We start from the raw sequence: 19,973 nt of genomic DNA, 5'->3' as shown, positions 1-19,973 counted from the left end.
GTGGGGTACACACCGGTGAAACCTGGATTAAGCGTATATAGGGTATATAGGCTGACAATTTCAGTGTATCCCACTTAGTTTTGGGGGGGGTACACAATGTTGAAACCTGTATTAAGCGTATATAGGGTATACAGGCTGACAATTTCAGAGTATCCCACTTAAATTTTGGTGGGGTAACACACCGGTGAAACCTGGATTATGTGTATATAGGGTATATAGGCTGACAATTTCAGTGTATCCCACTTAAGTTTTGGTGGGGTACACAAACGGTGAAACCTGGATTATGCATATATAGGGTATATAGGCTGACAATTTCAGTGTATCCCACTTAAATTTTGGTGGGGTACACACTGGTGAAACCTGGATTATGTGTATATAGGGTATATAGGCTGACAATTTCAGTGTATCCCACTTAAGTTTTGGTGGGGTACACAAACGGTGAAACCTGGATTATGCATATATAGGGTATATAGGCTGACAATTTCAGTGTATGCCACTTAGTTTTGGTGGGGTACACGCCGGGGAAACCTGGATTAAGCATATATAGGGTATATAGGCTGACAATTTCAGTGTATCCCACTTAGTTTATTCTACACCGTGGAAAGCTGGGTTGAGCAGATATAGCCTGGTTTAATTGCAGTGTATCCCACTTTGGCGTTTGTGGGTACACAAAGCTGGATTGAGCGTCTCCCTGCAGTGTAGCTCTTAAAAGAGCTGTTCTTCTTCTTCTTCTTTTGATTTCCTGCCTAGCAGAGTCTAAAACCTATCTAGCGTTCAGCAGATGTCTGTCTCTAACTAAGTGCAAGCCGCAAATGAATCGGAGATGACTTCACATGTCCTCGGCAGCCAATGGCTTTTTCCTAGTTTTTTTCAAGGCCTCCCTTGTCGTAGTTCCTGTCCCACTTCCCCTGCGCTGTTATTGGTGCAGAAAAAGCGCCAGGGAAGGTGGGAGGGGAATCAAATTTTAAGTGCATTCGCCACGCGGTATTCGTATCTAATCGAACATGGCGAACAGCATGATGTCCGATCGGACATCTACTCGATAGAACACTGTTCGCTCATCTCTATTAATAATCTCCTGACACAGTAGACTGCATCATAAATCTCAGGAAGCAGAACAAGGAGGAAGGATTTAGGATATCTTCACTATCCTGGCCTCGAAAGAACTGATTACCCTACCACCACAGTGAGTATGCCATTGGAAGGGGTGGCCAAATTCAAACTTTTGCTATGAAGCCCTATGATTTCTATGCATAGTCTGTAATGTACACTGAGACCTGGTGAACAGCAGAGGGCAAAGGAAGGCAGTGGGAGTGACTATTGGTAATTTTACAACTAAGCAGTTAATCCTTGTAGAAAGTCACATATTATATCTCTGCAGTCCCACTCCCTTACATATGGCAGAAATTATATCTTCAGCAGGATGGGAGGGAAATACAGAAGAGAAAGGAGGGTGGAACTAGGTACTAGGTATAGATGTAAAGTGTCTGAGAACTTTCAGGAGGGAGCTGATAGGTTATGATTAGAGATGAGCGAACAGTGAAATGTTCAAGGTTCAATATTCGTTTCGAGTAGCCCCTCAATATTCGACTACTCAAATCAAATATTGAACCCTATTATAGTCTATGGGGGGGAAATGCTCGTTTCAGGGGTAGGCAACATTCGATCAAATTATACTTATCAAGTCCACGAGTGAGGGTTGGGCTGGATCCTCCGAGAAGTCTTCTCCGTGCAGCGTCCCCGCGGCATCTTCCGGCTCTGAATTCACTCTGCCAGGCATCGGGCCTGGGCAGAGCCAACTGCGCATGCCTGCACTACAAACGGACATGTGCAGTCGGCTTTGCCCAGGCCCGATGCCTGGCAGAGTGAATGAAGAGCCGGAAGACACCACGGGAAAGTTGCACAGAGAAGACTTCTAAAGGTAGGAGAAGAACCAGCGTTGATTGGCCGACTGTATAGCATTCGGCCAATCAATGCTGGTTCTGCATCAAACTTTTACATTCGAATAGCGAGTGGTACTCGATCGAGTACGAGTATTTCGAATACCGTAGTATTCGATCGAATACCTGCTAGTTCGAGTACTACTCGCTCATCTCTAGTTATGATATAATCCTGTAAATCATAAGATCTACAGACAGCAGAGAACGACTACATAGCAACACTGGGGATCACTCATGATCACAAGACCCAGTTTCCCATAATGAAAGGGTTCATAATGTATGCATGCAACCAAACTACACTGCTTTAGAAATCCCCCATAAGTCACCCCATTTTCAAAACTGCGCCCCTCAAATTAATCAAAACATAGTCAGGCACAGATCGGAAGGAGCTCTATTTGGTTTTTGGAGCACAGTTTGTTTTTTGGACTTCATGATACTTTTGAAGAGCTCCTGAATTGATAGTAAATGGGAGTCCACAAACACAAGACCCCACTTTAAAAACTGCACTCCTTAAGGGATTTATCAAGCGTTGCAGCGAGTGTTGCATTAATTTTGTTTCTATAAATGAATTCGCAGCTGAAAAATGAAAATCCCATTTTTGCCAGAGATATGCTATTTCGGTGCCCAATATGTTGCACCCATCTTGTGTCAGCATAGGCACACACTTTAAAAACTGTTAAGATGTTATCTCAGGCAGAGCAGCCTTTGTAGCATTCCTACAGGATTGCAATACTAGGGATGTAGTTTGCAAAATGGGGTCAAATGTCAGTGGCTTCCACTTTACTGACATTTCAGGGGCTCTGCATAAGTGGCATGGCAACCAAAAACCAAACCGTTTAAATCTGTGCTCCAATAACCAAACAGCGTTCCTGCAGTTTTTCTCGCAGTGCTTTTTATCTGTAGGCTATGTGGGGCCTGAAACGCTGCGATTTGGCCGTGGCGGAAATGCCATGGTAAAGATTGTGGCATTTTACAGTACTTGCAAACTGGATGGGATTCATGCGACTCCCATGCCCACTTGGTGGAAAAAATCGCAGCGCGGACACACTGTCATTTCCAAAGCTGTTGCGGTTTGGAAAATTGCAGCATGTCAATTATATCTACAGAAACGCCAGCAACTTCCCCATAGTTATAATTGTAACAGAAAGTCTGCGGAGGAAAACTCTGTGAACTTTCTCTTCAAAGCGCTGCGGGAAGAACCGCAATGTGTTTTTGTTTCCGGCCCGTGGGGCCTTGGCCTTAGACTGGGTTTTTCATAATGTCTATTAAGGATGCTATTACACATGCTGTTTTCACTAGCATTAATGCATCTGCTGCTTTTTTTTTTTTTTTTTTTTTTTTTTTTACACCAATAACTAGAGATGGGTGAACTAATTCATTATGAGCTGGGTTTGACCTGAATATTCTAAATTGTTTAGTTTTTAATAAGCTGAACAAATGTTGATTCATCTCAGACTAAAGCCTGTTGAACATGATTGCGTGCTACCCAGCTGCTGTGAATGAACAGCACAGATGGCGCACGGGAGAGACATGGATGTCACTCGTGTGCCGGCCGTGCTTCTGTACTTCCACAAATATTGGTCACCCAATAAGCAGTGTTGCAGCCTGCAGAAAGAGAAAAAAAAATGCAATAAACAGTGTAAGGGTAAGTTCAGATTTTGCGGGCCGTAAACGCTGCAAAATCACAGCCGCAAAATAGCGCCGCGTATACGGTCCCGGTTCCCATTGAAATCAATCGGAGCGTATATGGCGCTCAAAATCTCACACGGCGTATACATGCCAAATCACGCGGCACGTTACTCCATGTGAACTTACCCTAATAGAGTGTGCTAGTCTAAAAAAAATTGTTTCTTAAGCAATTTTTTGTTGCTAGGGTTGAGCGATCGGGATCAGAAAAGATTGTATCCCGATCGGCAATCGAGTAAATTTCACGATCTTGATCGGGTTCCGATCCCGCCTAAAAAAGATTGGGAACGGAATGCCGATACCGATCGCTCAACTTACCTGCACAGATCCGCTGCTGCTGCCGATCCTGCTCCCCGTTCTTCTTGCTCTTCTTTCTCCTTCACATGCCTTCAGAGCGCCGTGCATGCCCCCGCCTCCCAGGCTAGTGTTAGAGATGTTTCGAGTCAGCGGGGCTTGTTGTGGCTTAGGAGAGTGTGGGTGGGGAGACGTGAATGCATCAATCACGTCTCCCCTCCCAGTACCCGCTCACACTCTCCTAAGCCACAAGCCCTGCCTTCTCCCAGCATCTCTAACACTAGCCTGGGAGGCGGGGGTGCGCACGGCGCTCTGAAGGCAGGTGAAGGAGAGAGAAGAGGAGCGAAAAGAATGGGGAGTGGCAGCGATTCTGTGCAGGTAAGTGGGGGGGACTAAGTAGCCGGGGGATTTTTTTTCCAATCACTACACAGCGGGGAGTCCAAAAATTGAAGCATTTAAAAACGATCCTGAAATCTTAAGATCAGCTCAACCTTATTTGCGGCTCATGCAATGTACAGTCTCACAGACATGTGCTATTCTGAAAAAATCTATGATTTAAAGGGATTCTACCACTAAACCAAGTTTTTTTCTAATTACCACGCCGGAATAGCCTTAAGAAAGGCTATTCATCTCTTACCTTTAGACATGGTTTCTGCGGCGCCGTTCCTTAGAAATACCGGTTTTAACCAGTATGCAAATGAGTTATCCGCAGCAATGAGGGCGGGCCCCAGCACTCAAGCGGCGATGGGGGCATCCCCACGGCTGCCCAAGAGCTCAGTCCAGTGACGCCTCCATCTTCAGCTGCAACCCCTTCTTCTTCCCTTCTACGCCAATGTCATTCATCCATGAGGGAATGTGTATCCAGGAAACAGTAATATGCACCAAGTGTTCTGGTGTTTCTGCTAACTTACCGCTCACCAGGCCAAGTTGCTTGAGGTGCAGTCGCTACCGTACCACTAAATGGATTCCACTGCATTTCGCCAACTGATGGGATGTACTCAACCTTGATGTAGGATACCAAGCTACTATTACTTCTTTAAGAAAGCTTTCCCTGTTTTATATTGCCATGTCCTGTAGAATGTGGGACTTTCCCTGGATATGTTAGTCAGGGTAAAAGTGCTACACCACCATCTATATGTTGATCAGCAGTTTTGGACAAAAGCAATACATGGCATTCACAGTCCACTGGGCCAATGTTTAAAGTGGCAGTAGCTACAGTCCAGAAATGCAACAAGACCAGGTGCTACTTCCACCCAATTTTTACTGACCCAGTTCCAACGCTATACAGGGCCCAACCACCTCCTCTGGATCTGGATTGTTTCCCTCCACCATCTTCACCATGGCAAGGCATTGCTTCTCCCCTCCTCCTCCTCCTCCTCCTCCTTCATTTCATGGCTGTAAGGTAAAGTGCCGCAATGCTGTTTTACAATTATTAAGGCAGCTCGGCAGCGTTGCCAAAGCCAATGGCTTCAGTATTATTACTTTGGTAGATTTAGTATGAGTAACACATTGTCCCTATATGGCATATGTCCTTCATCAGTGGTTCACTGCTTTATTAACTGTATGCAGCAGACCACAGGGAAAATGGGTTATTTCAAGATTGGTCATTGGAAGTTGATGAGAAGTGTATTGGTTTCTCAAGTCATCTAAGAAGATACTAACAAATTTGTCAGCAGAGACATCTGCAACGAGAAGATTGCTTTATTATATATGTTACAGGAAATGCTTATACTCATGCAATGAGGGATGAAAGAGAAGGAGCATCTTCCTTCTCTTAGTCAATGTCATCGCCCACTTTGGTGGAGATGAATAATGATTTGGGTCATAGTAATTATGGTAAAGGAAATAGGACTCCTAGACTGGAAGAGGAGGAGGAGAAGGAGGGGAGAAAGGCTCTCTTTTGGATGCAGAGGGGACCATTGATATGTTATAGGCACAGCTGGGGGAGGAGGCTGACCCTTATGTCTTTCAAGATCATAATGATGACGACAACCACAGTGGCCAAGTACAACCAAGCCTGGCAGACTTGGGTCCATGCACATGCTGGCAAGCATGGGAGGCTTACATACCCTGTTTCCCCGAAAATAAGACACCCCCCCTTCACCTTCTGGATCACATACAACCGGCAGTCATGCCGGCGCTCCGCTAAGGAAGCATCAGCATGACTGCCGATTGTTCCAGCCGCTGCATAAGACATCCCCCGAAAATAAGAAAGGTCCTATATTTCGTTAGATAATTTAATATAAGAAACTGTCTTATTTTCGGGGAAACAGGGTAGTGACAAGCATCTTATTAGCATCAAGCAGAGGGATGAGTACTGGATAGCAATGTTCTTAAACTATCTTTATAAAGCCTCCCAAAGGGAAAATTGGAATTTTCAGGATAGGCAGTCACATGCATACCCAAGTGGCCTCTCCCAGCTCCCAGTCCACCTCACTCTGCTAGTGCCATAGCTACAAGTGTCAGGAGTAAAAGTAGCAAGATCAGCAGCCATGGCAATACAGTATCTGGAACATGATGAACCAGAAAATTCGGAGCTACAACAGGCAACTGACACCCAATCATAAATCATAAATTCTTCTTTATGATTTATGCAGTCATTAATTGATTGCTCATGTTCACAAGCAACACATATACCAAATTGAGTGCAGATCTTGTTGTAAACAGCTGTGATAAAGGCAAGTACAATACAAGTAAATGACTGGTAATTTAAAAAAACAAGCATTTCTGCTGCAATACTGGAGCAGTTTCCTGTAGCAAACAATCAGATTTGCTTTTTCCATATTTTTTTAACTGTGGATAAAAAAAAATTGTTAGGTACTCATGGACACCACTTTTGATGACTCAGTAAAATTAAAAGAAGGCTCATCAGACCTCATGTTACTTATATTATTTAGTTCATATATATTAAATGTTTAATATGTTTGCTGAAAACATTCTTAATATTTAACTCTATTCATTTTGTTAGGAGCTGTTTGGTTATAAGAAAGAACGATGTCGAAATATTCTTTGCATTATTGGTTACATCTTTACTTTGGGGCTCCTTAAAATGATTTTCTATTGGAAACCTGAGCTGGATGTCTGGTGTCACTGTGTCTCATGCAACTTGGCAGATGCTGATGTGATATTGCTCAGAACCACTGTAAGTAAACATATAGTGAAATCAGTATAAAGTAAGATAAGACAGATGAGGCCATTTTCACACAGTCAGTATAGGGTCAATGTTTAGCATAAGCATTTCCAAGCCAAAACCAGTGGAGACAACATAGAAGACCAGCTCTTGCTTTGGCTTACAAGTAATGCAAAATACGGACCGTGTGAAAGTAATCTTAGGCCCCATGTAGCAAACCATAGTTAAAAAACACAGTGGATAAAATCACATTTGTTCTGCATTCTTGCATTTCTGCATTTTTAATGTAAGTTCACACAGGGTTTTTTGGTCAGGATTTTGAGACCGTATCCGCCTCAAAATCCTGACCAAAAAGACGGCTCCCATTGAAATCAATGGGAGCCAGTCAGTTCTTTTTACCGGGAGCCATTTGTTCCAGCTCCCAGCGATTCGGCCTGAAGACACTCCTTCCTCCTGACTAGATTGGGCCTAATCCAGAGCGGAGTGCGCAACTGGATGCTGGTGCAGTGCACCGGTATTCAGTCGAGGCTACCCGTTTTTTGGTACAGAGCCTGATGTGGCCTCCGCCTCAGGTTTCAGACCAAAAAACCCCCTGTGAACCTGGCCTAAATTGCATTATTGATATACCTTGCAAGCTGGGGCCTTATCCTAAGGCTACATTCATGCATTTCTTCTTCCCTTATTAAATGTATAGGGAAAAATGCTTTCATTTACATAAGTGAAATTGATCTGCTGCATTTTTCAAAAACGCATGTAATAGACTGTTAGCAGAGAAGTAGAAGCTTTTTTATTTAAGTGTTTTTTTCAATTACCAGAAACCAAGGCTATCTTAATTAGTGCTTTAGTGTTTCTTTTTACATCTACCCAGGATGAATTTAAGAGGTACACCAAGAAGAAAGTAAAATGGATCCATTCAGATCCTTCACACATTTTACCTAATGTTGGAGCACCAGCAATGGAAACATCTGACCTACACAAGTTATTAATTAAGCCTGACATCAGGGTAAGTTATAAAAGCAGTACACTGTGTGTAAATAGAAATATACAGATGTAGCATTCCTTAACATGACTTTTAGAACGTTTCTGATGCATCACTGACGGTAACCACTGATTTCCATTGATCTGTGACTGGTTATCTGAGCTTAGCATAAAACCTCTTTGTAGTTGGTCATGTAAATTAAGAGTGAAAGTTCCTGCTTTGGTGCGAAATTCAAATGGCTAAAGGATCGATTCATAGCCAAATTACCACATTTTGTTATTTTTTTCAACCCTCACAGTGTCATAACACAGGTATAGATCATAGAAAGACCACCACCGCTATTAATGGCTGCTATCACAGAACATCCCTTATTAAATTCAATATTGGCAGTGGCTCTCCTGTGAACCCTTCATTTGAATTTAGTGTTAAAACTAAAGATTAAGCGCTATATTCAAATGGGCCAATCAAAGAAGAGATGATATTGATTTTAACGCTAAATTCAAATGGCCAAACGGTCGAATCATAGTGGGCCACTGCTGGTCTTAGTGGCGACAGCACTGCTATCAATTTCACATTTTTTTAACCACTGCCATCAATGTTATTATTATTATTATTATTATTAATATTATTATTATCATTATCATTATCATCTCTGTACTGTGACATCAAAGTGTCAACGCACAGGGATAGATCATATTGGACCCATATTGGCTAATACAAGTGTCAATAGTTCCACTATGATTTTATATTTCCTTCTGCCATATTTTTTTAAATTATACATAATAGTGTCCTGTGTCTGTGTCCATTGTAGTGTAAGTAGTGCAGCTAATTTTAAATTGTTCAATGACTATGAAGCTTTTTCTATCCTTTTGTGAGTCCACAAAGGTTTTATCAAGCCGCTTGTTAAAAACATGTCCTGATAGTTTCATTAAAGGAGCTCTATCTTTGGGAAAAGTCATTTTTAACTAATCACATCCTTGCATAGCCTTTAGAAAGGCTATTCCACACATACCTTTTGTATGTAAATTGCCTCAGTAGTTTTTGAATTAGCTTGTTTTTATTCATATGCTAATTAGCCTCCAGCCAGCACAGGATGTTCCCAGAAGCACTCGTCTCTGCTATTATCTCCTATCTGTGTGTGCAAACAGGAAGCTGAGTCATCAGCAGCAGCAGCAGCCTGTGCTGTACACATACATATGAAAGAATAGCAGAGAGGAGTGCACAGTGAGACTTCCGGGGTGCACCAAGAGGCTAATTAGCATATGAATTTGTGTTATTTCTGGTGAGTTTTTTTTAGATCTGAACCCATTTTTCATGTGCGTCACGTCAGAAGAGCAGCGCGGAGCGGTTAGGTAAACCTGGTTACACAAAGGGTTTTTTTGACAGGATTTTCAGGCGGAATCCGCCTCAGAATCCGGCTAAAAAAAAACACCTCCCATTGACTTCAATGGGATCTGTTCACTTCCTTTTTCCGTTTCTTCCCACTCGCAGGTAAAAGAAGTGATCTGCCCTTTCTTGCCACAGATTCCATGGCATGACACTCCCTCCCAACTAGGCCCATTCATTTGGGCCTAATCCAGAGCGGAATACCGCAACTGTTAGAATCTCACAACAGTCACGGCTAGCCGTGGGAGGCGTTTTTTGGTCCGGATTCTGAGGCGGCTTCCCATGTAAAAATCCTGTCCAAAGAACCCAGCCTCAAGGGGGGAGTGATACCAAGAGAAACATAGAGCTGTGTGCGTACTAACTGTTATTTCATCATTTCACTAAAACAGTTCAGGGATTTGATCCCTAGTTATATATATATGAAGTTTAAGAGTAGCACCAATATATATAGGAACCTAACGGGTGCTGAGTGCAAGTCCACTAAGGTCCAGCATAGAACTCCGATCCACATGGACAAAAGAACAAATGAACAGCACTCCAAAATATTGAGAAATCAGTTACTGTGGGTTTATTCCATGAGACGTTTTGGTCCTAACAATAATTGAGAAAGGTCCATTATTGTTAGGACTGAAATGGAATTTGTACAGTATATATAATCTAAACTGACATGGCTTTAGAAGCAAATATCTGTACATGAATTCACAGGTACGATACATCAGAGTACAGAAGACTCGCTATGTGTGGAATCCCTTAGAAGGCTTGTTTCAGAAAATTGGGTAAGTATACAAAGTTTTTATATTACTCTGTTGCTAGTTTGGAATGTATAATAAAATATGGATATTTTTATTTTAAGGGTTCTGGAAGAGAATCTTTCATGTTCTGATATACATACAAAGTATGGACTGGGTTTAAGTAGTGAAGAACAAAAGTCCAGGTACTATTGTCAATATGAGTCATTTTTACCACACTATGTCTATAGGACATTTTCAGTGTTGTGAGACACAGTTTAGAGATTTATTACACATTATTCCACTTGTCAAGGTAGTCTAAAGTCAGACTAATGGGTATATTGGATGGATTCCAAATTATGCGTAGGCTTCGAGGTGTCAATGATGCAATGAACACAGAGACAAATGAATCTGAGCTAAAGCATACGTTTATTGAACATATCATCACTTTTTATAGGAATTTCAGTAGGCGTATATGGGCATATATGGGTGCATGATAGAACAATGATTAACCATTATGATTCAGCAGTTCCCATACGTGTGTATTATGAGATTATCCCACCCCTACCATGAATATTTCAATTATTCCTCTTAATGTTTGATCAAAAAGAAGGTTATGTTAGTGCACGGTCATCTGGCTGTATGACATACCAAAGTCTATTCAATATCGATTTTCCATATTTATTTTATCAGGTTCCATAATTTAATCAACGGCTTATCATTTTATAGCAATAAGCTTTATTACCCTGTTTTTCTCTAAGCCGTATCATTCTCTGGCTGTCACCAGTATCAGTTCAGGATCCAAGCTGAACTAACTTAACAGAATCAAGAGAAAAACTATATTCTAGCTGCAAGTATATGTCTGACACGTAAAGGGGACAGACAGACTGGATATACATTTCATATTGATTTCCCTATCACACTGTTTATTAGTTTTAACATATGGCCAGACAGTACTGCAATTGTACAAGGTTGGTACAAGGCCATCTGATATTTTGTAGGTAAGGCTGATCTATACCTCAGTCTTATCTGCAGAATAAGGTCATGTTGGACAGAACAGACATGTTTTGGTGCCAGACTGTCTTTAAAGGGGCTCTATCAGCAAAATCATGCTGATAGAGCCCCACATATGCGTGCATAGCCTTTAAAAAGGCTATTCAGGCACTGTAAAAGTTAAATTAAACTACCCCCCCCCGTTTTAAAATAATAACTTATATAAGAATGTTCTCTACTTACGGAACGTGCACCCTGGGCGGGCATTCAGGGTGCGCCGTCTTCTTCTTCCCCGCCTCTTCTTCCTCTGACGTCTTCGGGTCCCGTCCTCCTCCGGCGCTTGCTCGCGGACACTGATAAAAAAAATAGCCCGGGCGCATGCGCAGTAGCACGCGGCTTCTACTACGGATACTGCGCATGCGCCCAGGCTATATTTTTTTTATCAGTGTCCGCGAGCAAGCGCCGGAGGAGGACGGGACCCGAAGACATCGGAGGAAGAAGAGGCGGGGAAGAAGATGAAGACACACCCTGAATGCCCGCCCAGCGTGCACGTTCCGTAAGTAAATCACATTCTTTTTTAAGTTATTATTTTAAAACGGGGGGGGGGGGGGGTAGTTTAATTTAACATTTACGGTGCCTGAATAGCCTTTTTAAAGGCTATGCACGCATATGTGGGACTCTATCAGCATGATTTTGCTGATAGAGCCCCTTTAAAGGTTCATCTACAACTGAAAGTAGGGAAAGTACTGCACATTATTGTCAGGGTTTTTTTTTTACCAGTGGTGACAAAACACATTAGTCCAAGCTGGTTTAAAGCACCGTCAATATGTGTATGTAATGTAAAAATGTTAGAATTTCCATCACAAATAGCAATCTTATCTTGCTTATAAAAATGTCTAAAGAATTTTAAGGGTTTTTACTGACATAATGACTCAGTAGCCTGGATCAGGCGGGGTGGATGTCAACACAGACAAGTCATCATAGTTATGAATATGTGCATGCCTTCTCCAACCCTCAGGTTTTTCTTTCACATACTTACTTTTCAACTTTCAGTGTTGTATAATGGCTAGAAAGGGCGTTTTTTTTTTTTTGGTTTTTTTTTGTGGTTTTTCTTATATATGGAGCAAAGGACTCTGTATATACAGTATAAATAAATAAAGGGTTAAATGCTAAGTATTTAGATATATCATTTCTTGCTTCAGTTACAAGTGTGTGGGCAGAGTTAAGAAAACATGTCTGCCAAGTTTAACAATGAGAAGGTGTCAGAAGGAAATGAGAATGAGTCGGAAACAGATATGAGTCTAAAAGAATATATATTATTTGGAGTAAACAAATAGCCATACTATATTTATAGTGAAGTTAAAAATATGAAAGATACACAACAAATACTATATAGTGTTTATTGAAATAGAAATGTGGTATATATATATATACTGCAGAAATGTGATTTCAAGTATTGAGTTGTTTTGTTTTACATTGAATTGTAGACAAAAATTGTGTGGGCCAAATACAATTGAAGTTGAAATAATCCCAATATGGAAGCTACTATTTAAGGAGGTAAGATCTTGCACTAATATGTATTCCATTTAATTAAGGGAACAAATAAGAATATTTTACTGTATGAAATGCAGTCCAGTAATAATGACATATGATATGTCTTTGCGAACATCACAAATTATTATTACGCCTACTTATATAGCGCCATCATATGCCACAGCGCTTTACAGACATTGTCAGTCACTGTCCCATATAGGGCTCACAATCTATATTCCCTATCAGTATGTCTTTTGGTGTGTGGGAGGAAACCGGAGTACCCGGAAGAAACCCACGCAAATACAGGGAGAACATACAAACTCCTTGCAGATGTTGCCCTTGGCAGGATTTGAACCTAGGACTCCAGCACTGCAAGTCTGCAGTGCTAACCACTGAGCCACCATGCTGCCCACAAAACAAAAACGTCTATCCCCCGGTGACACATGCTATACTGTTGCAGCGCAGCCACCAAGGACAAAGATTAAGACAATGAAACTGACCCTCTGACCCTGGAGCTCAGGCCGTTTGATTATCTCACTTCTTCTTCATTATTACCAAATTGCCCTCTTTCCCTTTTTGGCTCCTTGCAGGTCTCTACCCCTACTACCTTTGAGAAATTGTCCGGTATCTCTACTAAGGGTACTTATCACCGTTATTTACCAACTCCTATCCTCTACTAAGCATGTACTTCTATTCACAGATATATGATATGAGGAAACCCTAGGGTAGACAATTTCTCCTGCTCAGTGGCAGATTATATGATCACAGGCATCTAAATCCTCAACGTGTGACTTTTAAGGGAAGTGCAATATAAGTTCCTCATGCACTTATATCATACTCCTTCCCTTCTCCGCTCCCTGAATCTCACAACTCCCTCTACTTACTGGAGATGTAACTCAACCTTAGGCTCACTGTATCACATATTCTGGGATTGTTCCCTGATACGATGCTATTGGAGTCAAGGCTAAAGGCTATCACAGGTAACCTCTTTCTGCAATTGGTGCCACTGGATCCCCTTGTTCATATACTCAATTAACCACTGCAAGAGATGGGTAAGAAGTCAGCCAAATTCTTCCTCTACCTCTGTACAGCAGCTAAATCCATCATAGCTTTATACTGGAAATCAGTTACCCCTCATCTTTTCCTGACTTTATTGCCCGAGTCAAAAATATCCTCAACTTGGAATACCTGATGCCCAACTTAAATAAAGAAGTAGTGGCCTTTGACTCAGTCTGGTCCCAATGGGATACCACTATCTTCCCTTTCCCATCCTTTTTCCTTTTGTCTCTCCCCGTCTTGTTGTCTTATTTGCTTTATTCCTTCATCATTGGATTTTCATTTTACTGTATTTACCTTGTGATACCTTGTACTCTTATTTTATTACGGTATATTGAAAACGTTAATAAAAATTAAGGGGATATTGTAACTCCTTAGGAAGAGACCATCATATAGGTGTGTGGAGACTTATTATGCCATTTGTGTTCCACTGTGAGGGATCATGGGAAGAATATGCAAATTTGTCTACCATGATCTTAATATAGGGAGCTCCCCCTAGTGGGCTGCATGACTGAGGCACTGTCTCCCTATATTAACATCATGGGAGACAGATTTGCATATTCTCCCCCCCCCCCAAAAAAAAAAAAAAAAGAGTAAGGTAGTGATATAGGCGTTCACCATGTCCAGTGATTAGAGAATATTTTTGCTGTCTGTCACATACTAGCCATCCCAGCACATTGTGTGGATACGGCTGTCAGGGGTCAGTTACTGCAGTCACTCAATTTTGCACTCACCCTTCACTTAGATTGCAAACTAAGAGTAAATCACATCCCAACACAGTCCACGCAGCCTAAATGCACACTACCACCACTACTAAATTGGAATTAGGATCAGTAGAAACTTCACTCATATGTTCGCGTCACTCTAACAGTCAGATACGAACACACCAATACTAGAAATTAATGGGAAAATAATGGAGGATTTGCAGCATCCAGTACTGGACCAAGTTTATCTCCATGTGCTACACCAGCATCCCACTCTTTAAATGCCTCAGTTCCGTAGGAACAGCATCTTGCAGGACAGAAATCAGAAAGGTCTCCCTAGAACACAAGTTGTGCAACCCTTCAGAAAGGGAGAAAGCACGGCACAATGTAGTGAGAGCATTTTGTTGGTCAAGTATAAGGAAAAGAGGGATGTCCATATACTAACCACAATTCATGGTAATGGCAGAACCACTGTCCCTGTATGAGGGACCAGTACCACTACCTCCAAACCAGACTGCCTATAATTACATGGGAGGGGTACAAAGTGTGTTCCAAATGGCAGATAAGAAAGGACACCTGTGTGACACCTGTTGGAAAATAAATTATTTCAACACCTATGGGTTCAAAATACAAAATATACCACCTTCATAAATTTTTGAGGAGTGTAGATTCGAAACTGAGGTCACTTGTTGGAGGTTTCGACCTTACTAGTACCTCGGGGGCACTGCAAATGTGACATGATACCAGAAAATTACTGCCCTCCAAATAGCATTCTGTCTTTTCTGAGTCCCACTGTGTAATTATACAACATTTTACATCCAGATGTGGAGCACAAACATACTTGGGAGTCATTATCTGTTTTCAAGACTCAATTCTGTGAAACACATGTAAGGTCAAAATACTAACTATGCCCCTTGATGAATTCCATGAGGGGCGTAGTTTCCAAAGTCAGGTCACATTTTACAGTTTTCAACTGAAAATTCAACATGGTAAATGAATGTATTAGTGAAATAAATTGAAATGTGTAAATTTTATCTCCATTTTGTTTTCATTCCTGTGAAATGCTTAAAGGGAAGGGTGGGGGGTTGACAGAGAGCTTTCAATGCTCCTTTCAGAGCTGAATTTGTCCCTTGAAAAACACGTTTTGGAAATGTTCTTCAAAATTTGGAAAATTGTTTAGGTTGTAAGCTTTGTAACGTCCAAAAAGGGTTTCTAAAGTTTAACACACACATAAAGCAGAGATATGAAAATTATATTTGTGAAATAATTTGGGTGGTATGAGTATGTATATGAAAAGTACATAATGTGATACACATGTGAGGTGTTACACTTTGAAAATTACTTTAAAAAAAAAAAATTCCCCCAATTTTTGTATAACTAAATACAAAATGTATCAACCAAAATCTATCACCAACATGAAGTACAATGGGTCATGAAAAAAAATCTCAAAATCACTTTGACAAGTTCAAATGTTATTACCATATAAAGTGACACATGTCAGATACAAAACATGAGGCTGTGTCCTTAAAAGGACTGTCCTATGAATTGAAGTCTGCAGGACCTACACATTAAAACTGAACACAGCCAGGCTTAAAGGGGTTGTCCCATAACAAGGATCCTATCTATACTGCTTGTTAATGTGGATTTAAAACTTTTCCTAAATACATTGCTTCAGCAAAACTGCTTTGTTTGTCCACTATTTTACTTTATTCAATTCTTTGTGGCCACAGCCCTGACTTAGCTGCTCATGAGTCAAGTGATGTATCTGCTGCTCTCAGGGGGGAGGAAGGAGGGGCTAAGTGCACGGGAGGGAGCCTGTGTTTCTAGCTATTCCTGTGTCTGCACCATGTGACCTAGGTCCTGCTATCAGATAGGGGAGAGGAGCTGCTTTCATTTCTTCTGTTCTCCCAGTTATCAGGCTAGCTAATTCAGTTGTGTTCATTATGGCAGAGACAGGCAGTCTCTGTATGTAACACAGAATGGAGTTGCTGCTGCCTGTACTTCATAGTCCAATATGGGTGGGCAGAGCTACACGTGAATTTGGGGGCGGGGCTAAACGGCAGGTTGCATGTGAAACCCCGCCCACCAAATGATGCAAGAAACCAGGAAGAAAGAAGATTTTACAGCAGTAAAGACTGATGAGTATGTGAGGTGGGAATACTCCTTTAATGTGTGTTGGACTGGTGAGGATCTGCGCTCCCATTAAAGTGAAAGTGAGCGCTAACAAGCTCCTGTCCTGCAGAAGAAAGGTCCTGCAGATTTTGTGGGACCAGCCATTTAAAAAGGAGTCTGTAGGTGAAGCATGTTAAACCAGCAACATATGTAAGTTAGAGTCACATGAATACAATGTTTTTTACCCCATGAAAATTTGAGCCTCCATTGCCGAAGTGTTCATTTATTTCACAATGTGCAAATGAGCAGTCTGGAGGCTATGCTGGAGGCTATGCCTTATACTGTTCTAATAATACGGTCTCCGCACAAGTCATGTGGTCAGGAAAGTAGATTGTGAACTGCTGATGTTCCGTGCAGAGACCATGCGGAAAGCACACGGACCCCATAATAGTCTATGGGGTCACTGTTCTTTCACTGCTCACCACTTGCCAATGTGTTCGGTAGTCTGTTTGGGGGGGTCCCCATGCAGACTCCCCCGAACGGATTTCCGACTCAGATGTGAATCAGGCCTCAGGCACCTCCTTACCTAATAAATGTGCCAGTCAGTTGCACTTCTCTATTCTGTAGAGGGGAACCCCTGCAGATTATATCTATATATGTAACATACCAAAGAATTAAAAGTTTTCTTCACTAAAATGCTGTATTCTTTCTATAAGTAATGCAAAGGATATAGAGCATCCTATGGAGTACATGGATTGAATGACGTTCACAACTCTAGAAAGTAGAAATCTGATTGTTTTATAATTTTCAGTTTATTTCCCTCTGCAGATTTTAAACCCCTTTTACTGTTTTGAAGTTTACTCACTAAGTACATGGCTTGCAACCGGCTATATTGAATACTCCATGGCCATATTACTGTTGACTATTTTGTCTGTTCTTGCAACTATTTATTTGCTGAGAATGGTGAGTTATTTTTTTTATAAGATATATATATTATACATTTTTATATATGTCTATATGTAAACGCTCAAAATTAAAATCCTGTAATTATTTTTGTCTTTTTTTTAAGCAATCCGTTAAACTACACCGTATGGTGGAATCTCACAACAATGTGATGGTTTCTGTGCTTCAGAGAAATGGAGGTAGAACTTATTTATTTTCTTTTTAATATCTTTATGTTAATTTTTTTTAACATTATTTACTATTTGGAGCTATTACATGAACATTCAATTTTTTTTACAAACTTACAATGCAACAAAATTAATAAAGGAAATAATATCCAAAAACTTCCCTGCTTTTCTCCTACCAATGCTCACGCGGTCCCCCACCAATCTCTGTACTCTTGGCTGTAGCAATGAATTGTCAGTACAACATTTAAAATTTTGTTGAATAATTCATTTGAGCTAAGTAAGCAGAGACTGACAGGGAATGCAGAATATGCCAGCATGGGATGAAAGGGGTTGTTAAAGTGAATATTACTCCATTTGTTATAGCATTGCAAACTGTCTGTTAAATATTGTATATGTTTGGATTATCCCTATTGAATAAAGTATGATTTAATAAAAATTGTCACCCCCAACATACTGTAGAGTATAAAGTAACAAATTAGCAACAGAATGAAATGACTACAATTTAGGGTCTTTCTATTATTCACAAAAACAATGTAGTCATGAAAAGTTCGACATCACTCACTTTTTTCTTATTGTATGGGGAAGGGTTTGCTGATTATTTTGTAATTCAGTTTACTAACTTGTACTTTCTTTTAGCAGAAAACAAGCTCTAAACATTACTAGGAAGCTTCATCCTCTATTCAACCTATATTGCCAAAAAATAAAAATATAACAAATGCCAAACAGGCTGTCATTTCAAATTGCTGTATCTACGATTCTACCACCTACCAAAGTGTTTCTAGTGATGACTCAGCTTTCATACAACACCAGAAACACTTTCCTAGGTTATATAAAACTGGAGATACAGTGATTTGAATCCCCCTTTGGCATTTGCTATATGGATATATCTATCTATATATCTATATCTATCTATCTATCTATCTATCTATCTATCTATCTATCTATATACACTCACCGGCCACTTTATTAGGTACACCTGTCCAACTGCTCGTTAACACTTAATTTCTAATCAGCCAATCACATGGCGGCAACTCAGTGCTTTAGGCATGTAGACATGGTCAAGACAATCTCCTGCAGTTCAAACCGAGCATCAGTATGGGGAAGAAAGGTGATTTGAGTGCCTTTGAACGTGGCATGGTTGTTGGTGCCAGAAGGGCTGGTCTGAGTATTTCAGAAACTGCTGATCTACTGGGATTTTCACGCACAACCATCTCTAGGGTTTACAGAGAATGGTCCGAAAAAGAAAAAACATCCAGTGAGCGGCAGTTCTGTGGGCGGAAATGCGTTGTTGATGCCAGAGGTCAGAGGAGAATGGCCAGACTGGTTCGAGCTGATAGAAAGGCAACAGTGACTCAAATAGCCACCCGTTACAACCAAGGTAGCCAGAAGAGCATCTCTGAATGCGACATCAGTACGTCAAACTTTGAGGCAGATGGGCTACAGCAGCAGAAGACCACACCGGGTGCCACTCCTTTCAGCTAAAAACAGGAAACTGAGGCTACAATTTGCACAAGCTCATCGAAATTGGACAATTGAAGATTGGAAAAACGTTGCCTGGTTTGATGAGTCTCGATTTATGCTGCGAAATTCGGATGGTAGGGTCAGAATTTGGCGTCAACAACATGAAAGCATGGATCCATCCTGCCTTGTATCAACGGTTCAGGCTGGTGGTGGTGGTGTCATGGTGTGGGGAATATTTTCATGGCACTCTTTGGGCCCCTTGGTACCAATTGAGCATCGTTGCAACGCCAAAGCCTACCTGAGTATTGTTGCTGACCATGTCCATCCCTTTATGACCACAATGTACCCAACATCTGATGGCTACTTTCAGCAGGATAATGCGCCATGTCATAAAGCTGGAATCATCTCAGACTGGTTTCTTGAACATGACAATGAGTTCACTGTACTCCAATGGCCTCCACAGTCACCAGATCTCAATCCAATAAAGCATCTTTGGGATGTGGTGGAACGGGAGATTCGCATCATGGATGTGCAGCCGACAAATCTGCGGCAACTTTGTGATGCCATCATGTCAATATGGACCAAAATCTCTGAGGAATGCTTCCAGCACCTTGTTGAATCTATGCCACGAAGAATTGAGGCAGTTCTGAAGGCAAAAGGGGGTCCAACCCGTTACTAGCATGGTGTACCTAATAAAGTGGCCGGTGAGTGTATATATATATATATATATATATATATATATATATATATATATATATATATACATACTGTATATACTCGAGTATAAGCCGACCCGAATATAAGCCAACCTCCCTAATTTTACCACAAAAAACTGGGAAAA

General features: G+C 41.1%; 2 protein-coding genes across 3 annotated transcripts in view; one reads left to right on the top strand and one right to left on the bottom strand.

The window, feature by feature from the left end:
• Positions 1-19,973, bottom strand: part of LOC142197886 (phospholipase A and acyltransferase 1-like) — a 188,118-nt gene that overhangs the window by 11,477 nt on the left and 156,668 nt on the right. The gene's annotated exons all lie outside the window — the stretch shown is intronic.
• LOC142197883 (putative cation-transporting ATPase 13A4) overlaps positions 1-19,973 on the top strand; it is a 96,370-nt gene that overhangs the window by 7,465 nt on the left and 68,932 nt on the right. For both annotated transcript variants that reach the window (XM_075268551.1, XM_075268550.1), the window contains exons 2-8: positions 6,889-7,062; positions 7,919-8,053; positions 10,121-10,191; positions 10,269-10,349; positions 12,624-12,693; positions 17,370-17,504; positions 17,611-17,683. In XM_075268551.1, coding sequence (XP_075124652.1) covers positions 6,889-7,062; positions 7,919-8,053; positions 10,121-10,191; positions 10,269-10,349; positions 12,624-12,693; positions 17,370-17,504; positions 17,611-17,683 — 739 coding nt within the window. The remainder of the gene's footprint in view (positions 1-6,888; positions 7,063-7,918; positions 8,054-10,120; positions 10,192-10,268; positions 10,350-12,623; positions 12,694-17,369; positions 17,505-17,610; positions 17,684-19,973) is intronic.

The sequence above is a fragment of the Leptodactylus fuscus genome, chromosome 3 (genome assembly GCF_031893055.1).
Source record: "Leptodactylus fuscus isolate aLepFus1 chromosome 3, aLepFus1.hap2, whole genome shotgun sequence".
Taxonomy (NCBI): Eukaryota; Metazoa; Chordata; class Amphibia; order Anura; family Leptodactylidae; genus Leptodactylus; species Leptodactylus fuscus.
Note: the sequence above shows the minus strand (reverse complement) of the source record. Positions and strands in the feature narration are given on the sequence as shown.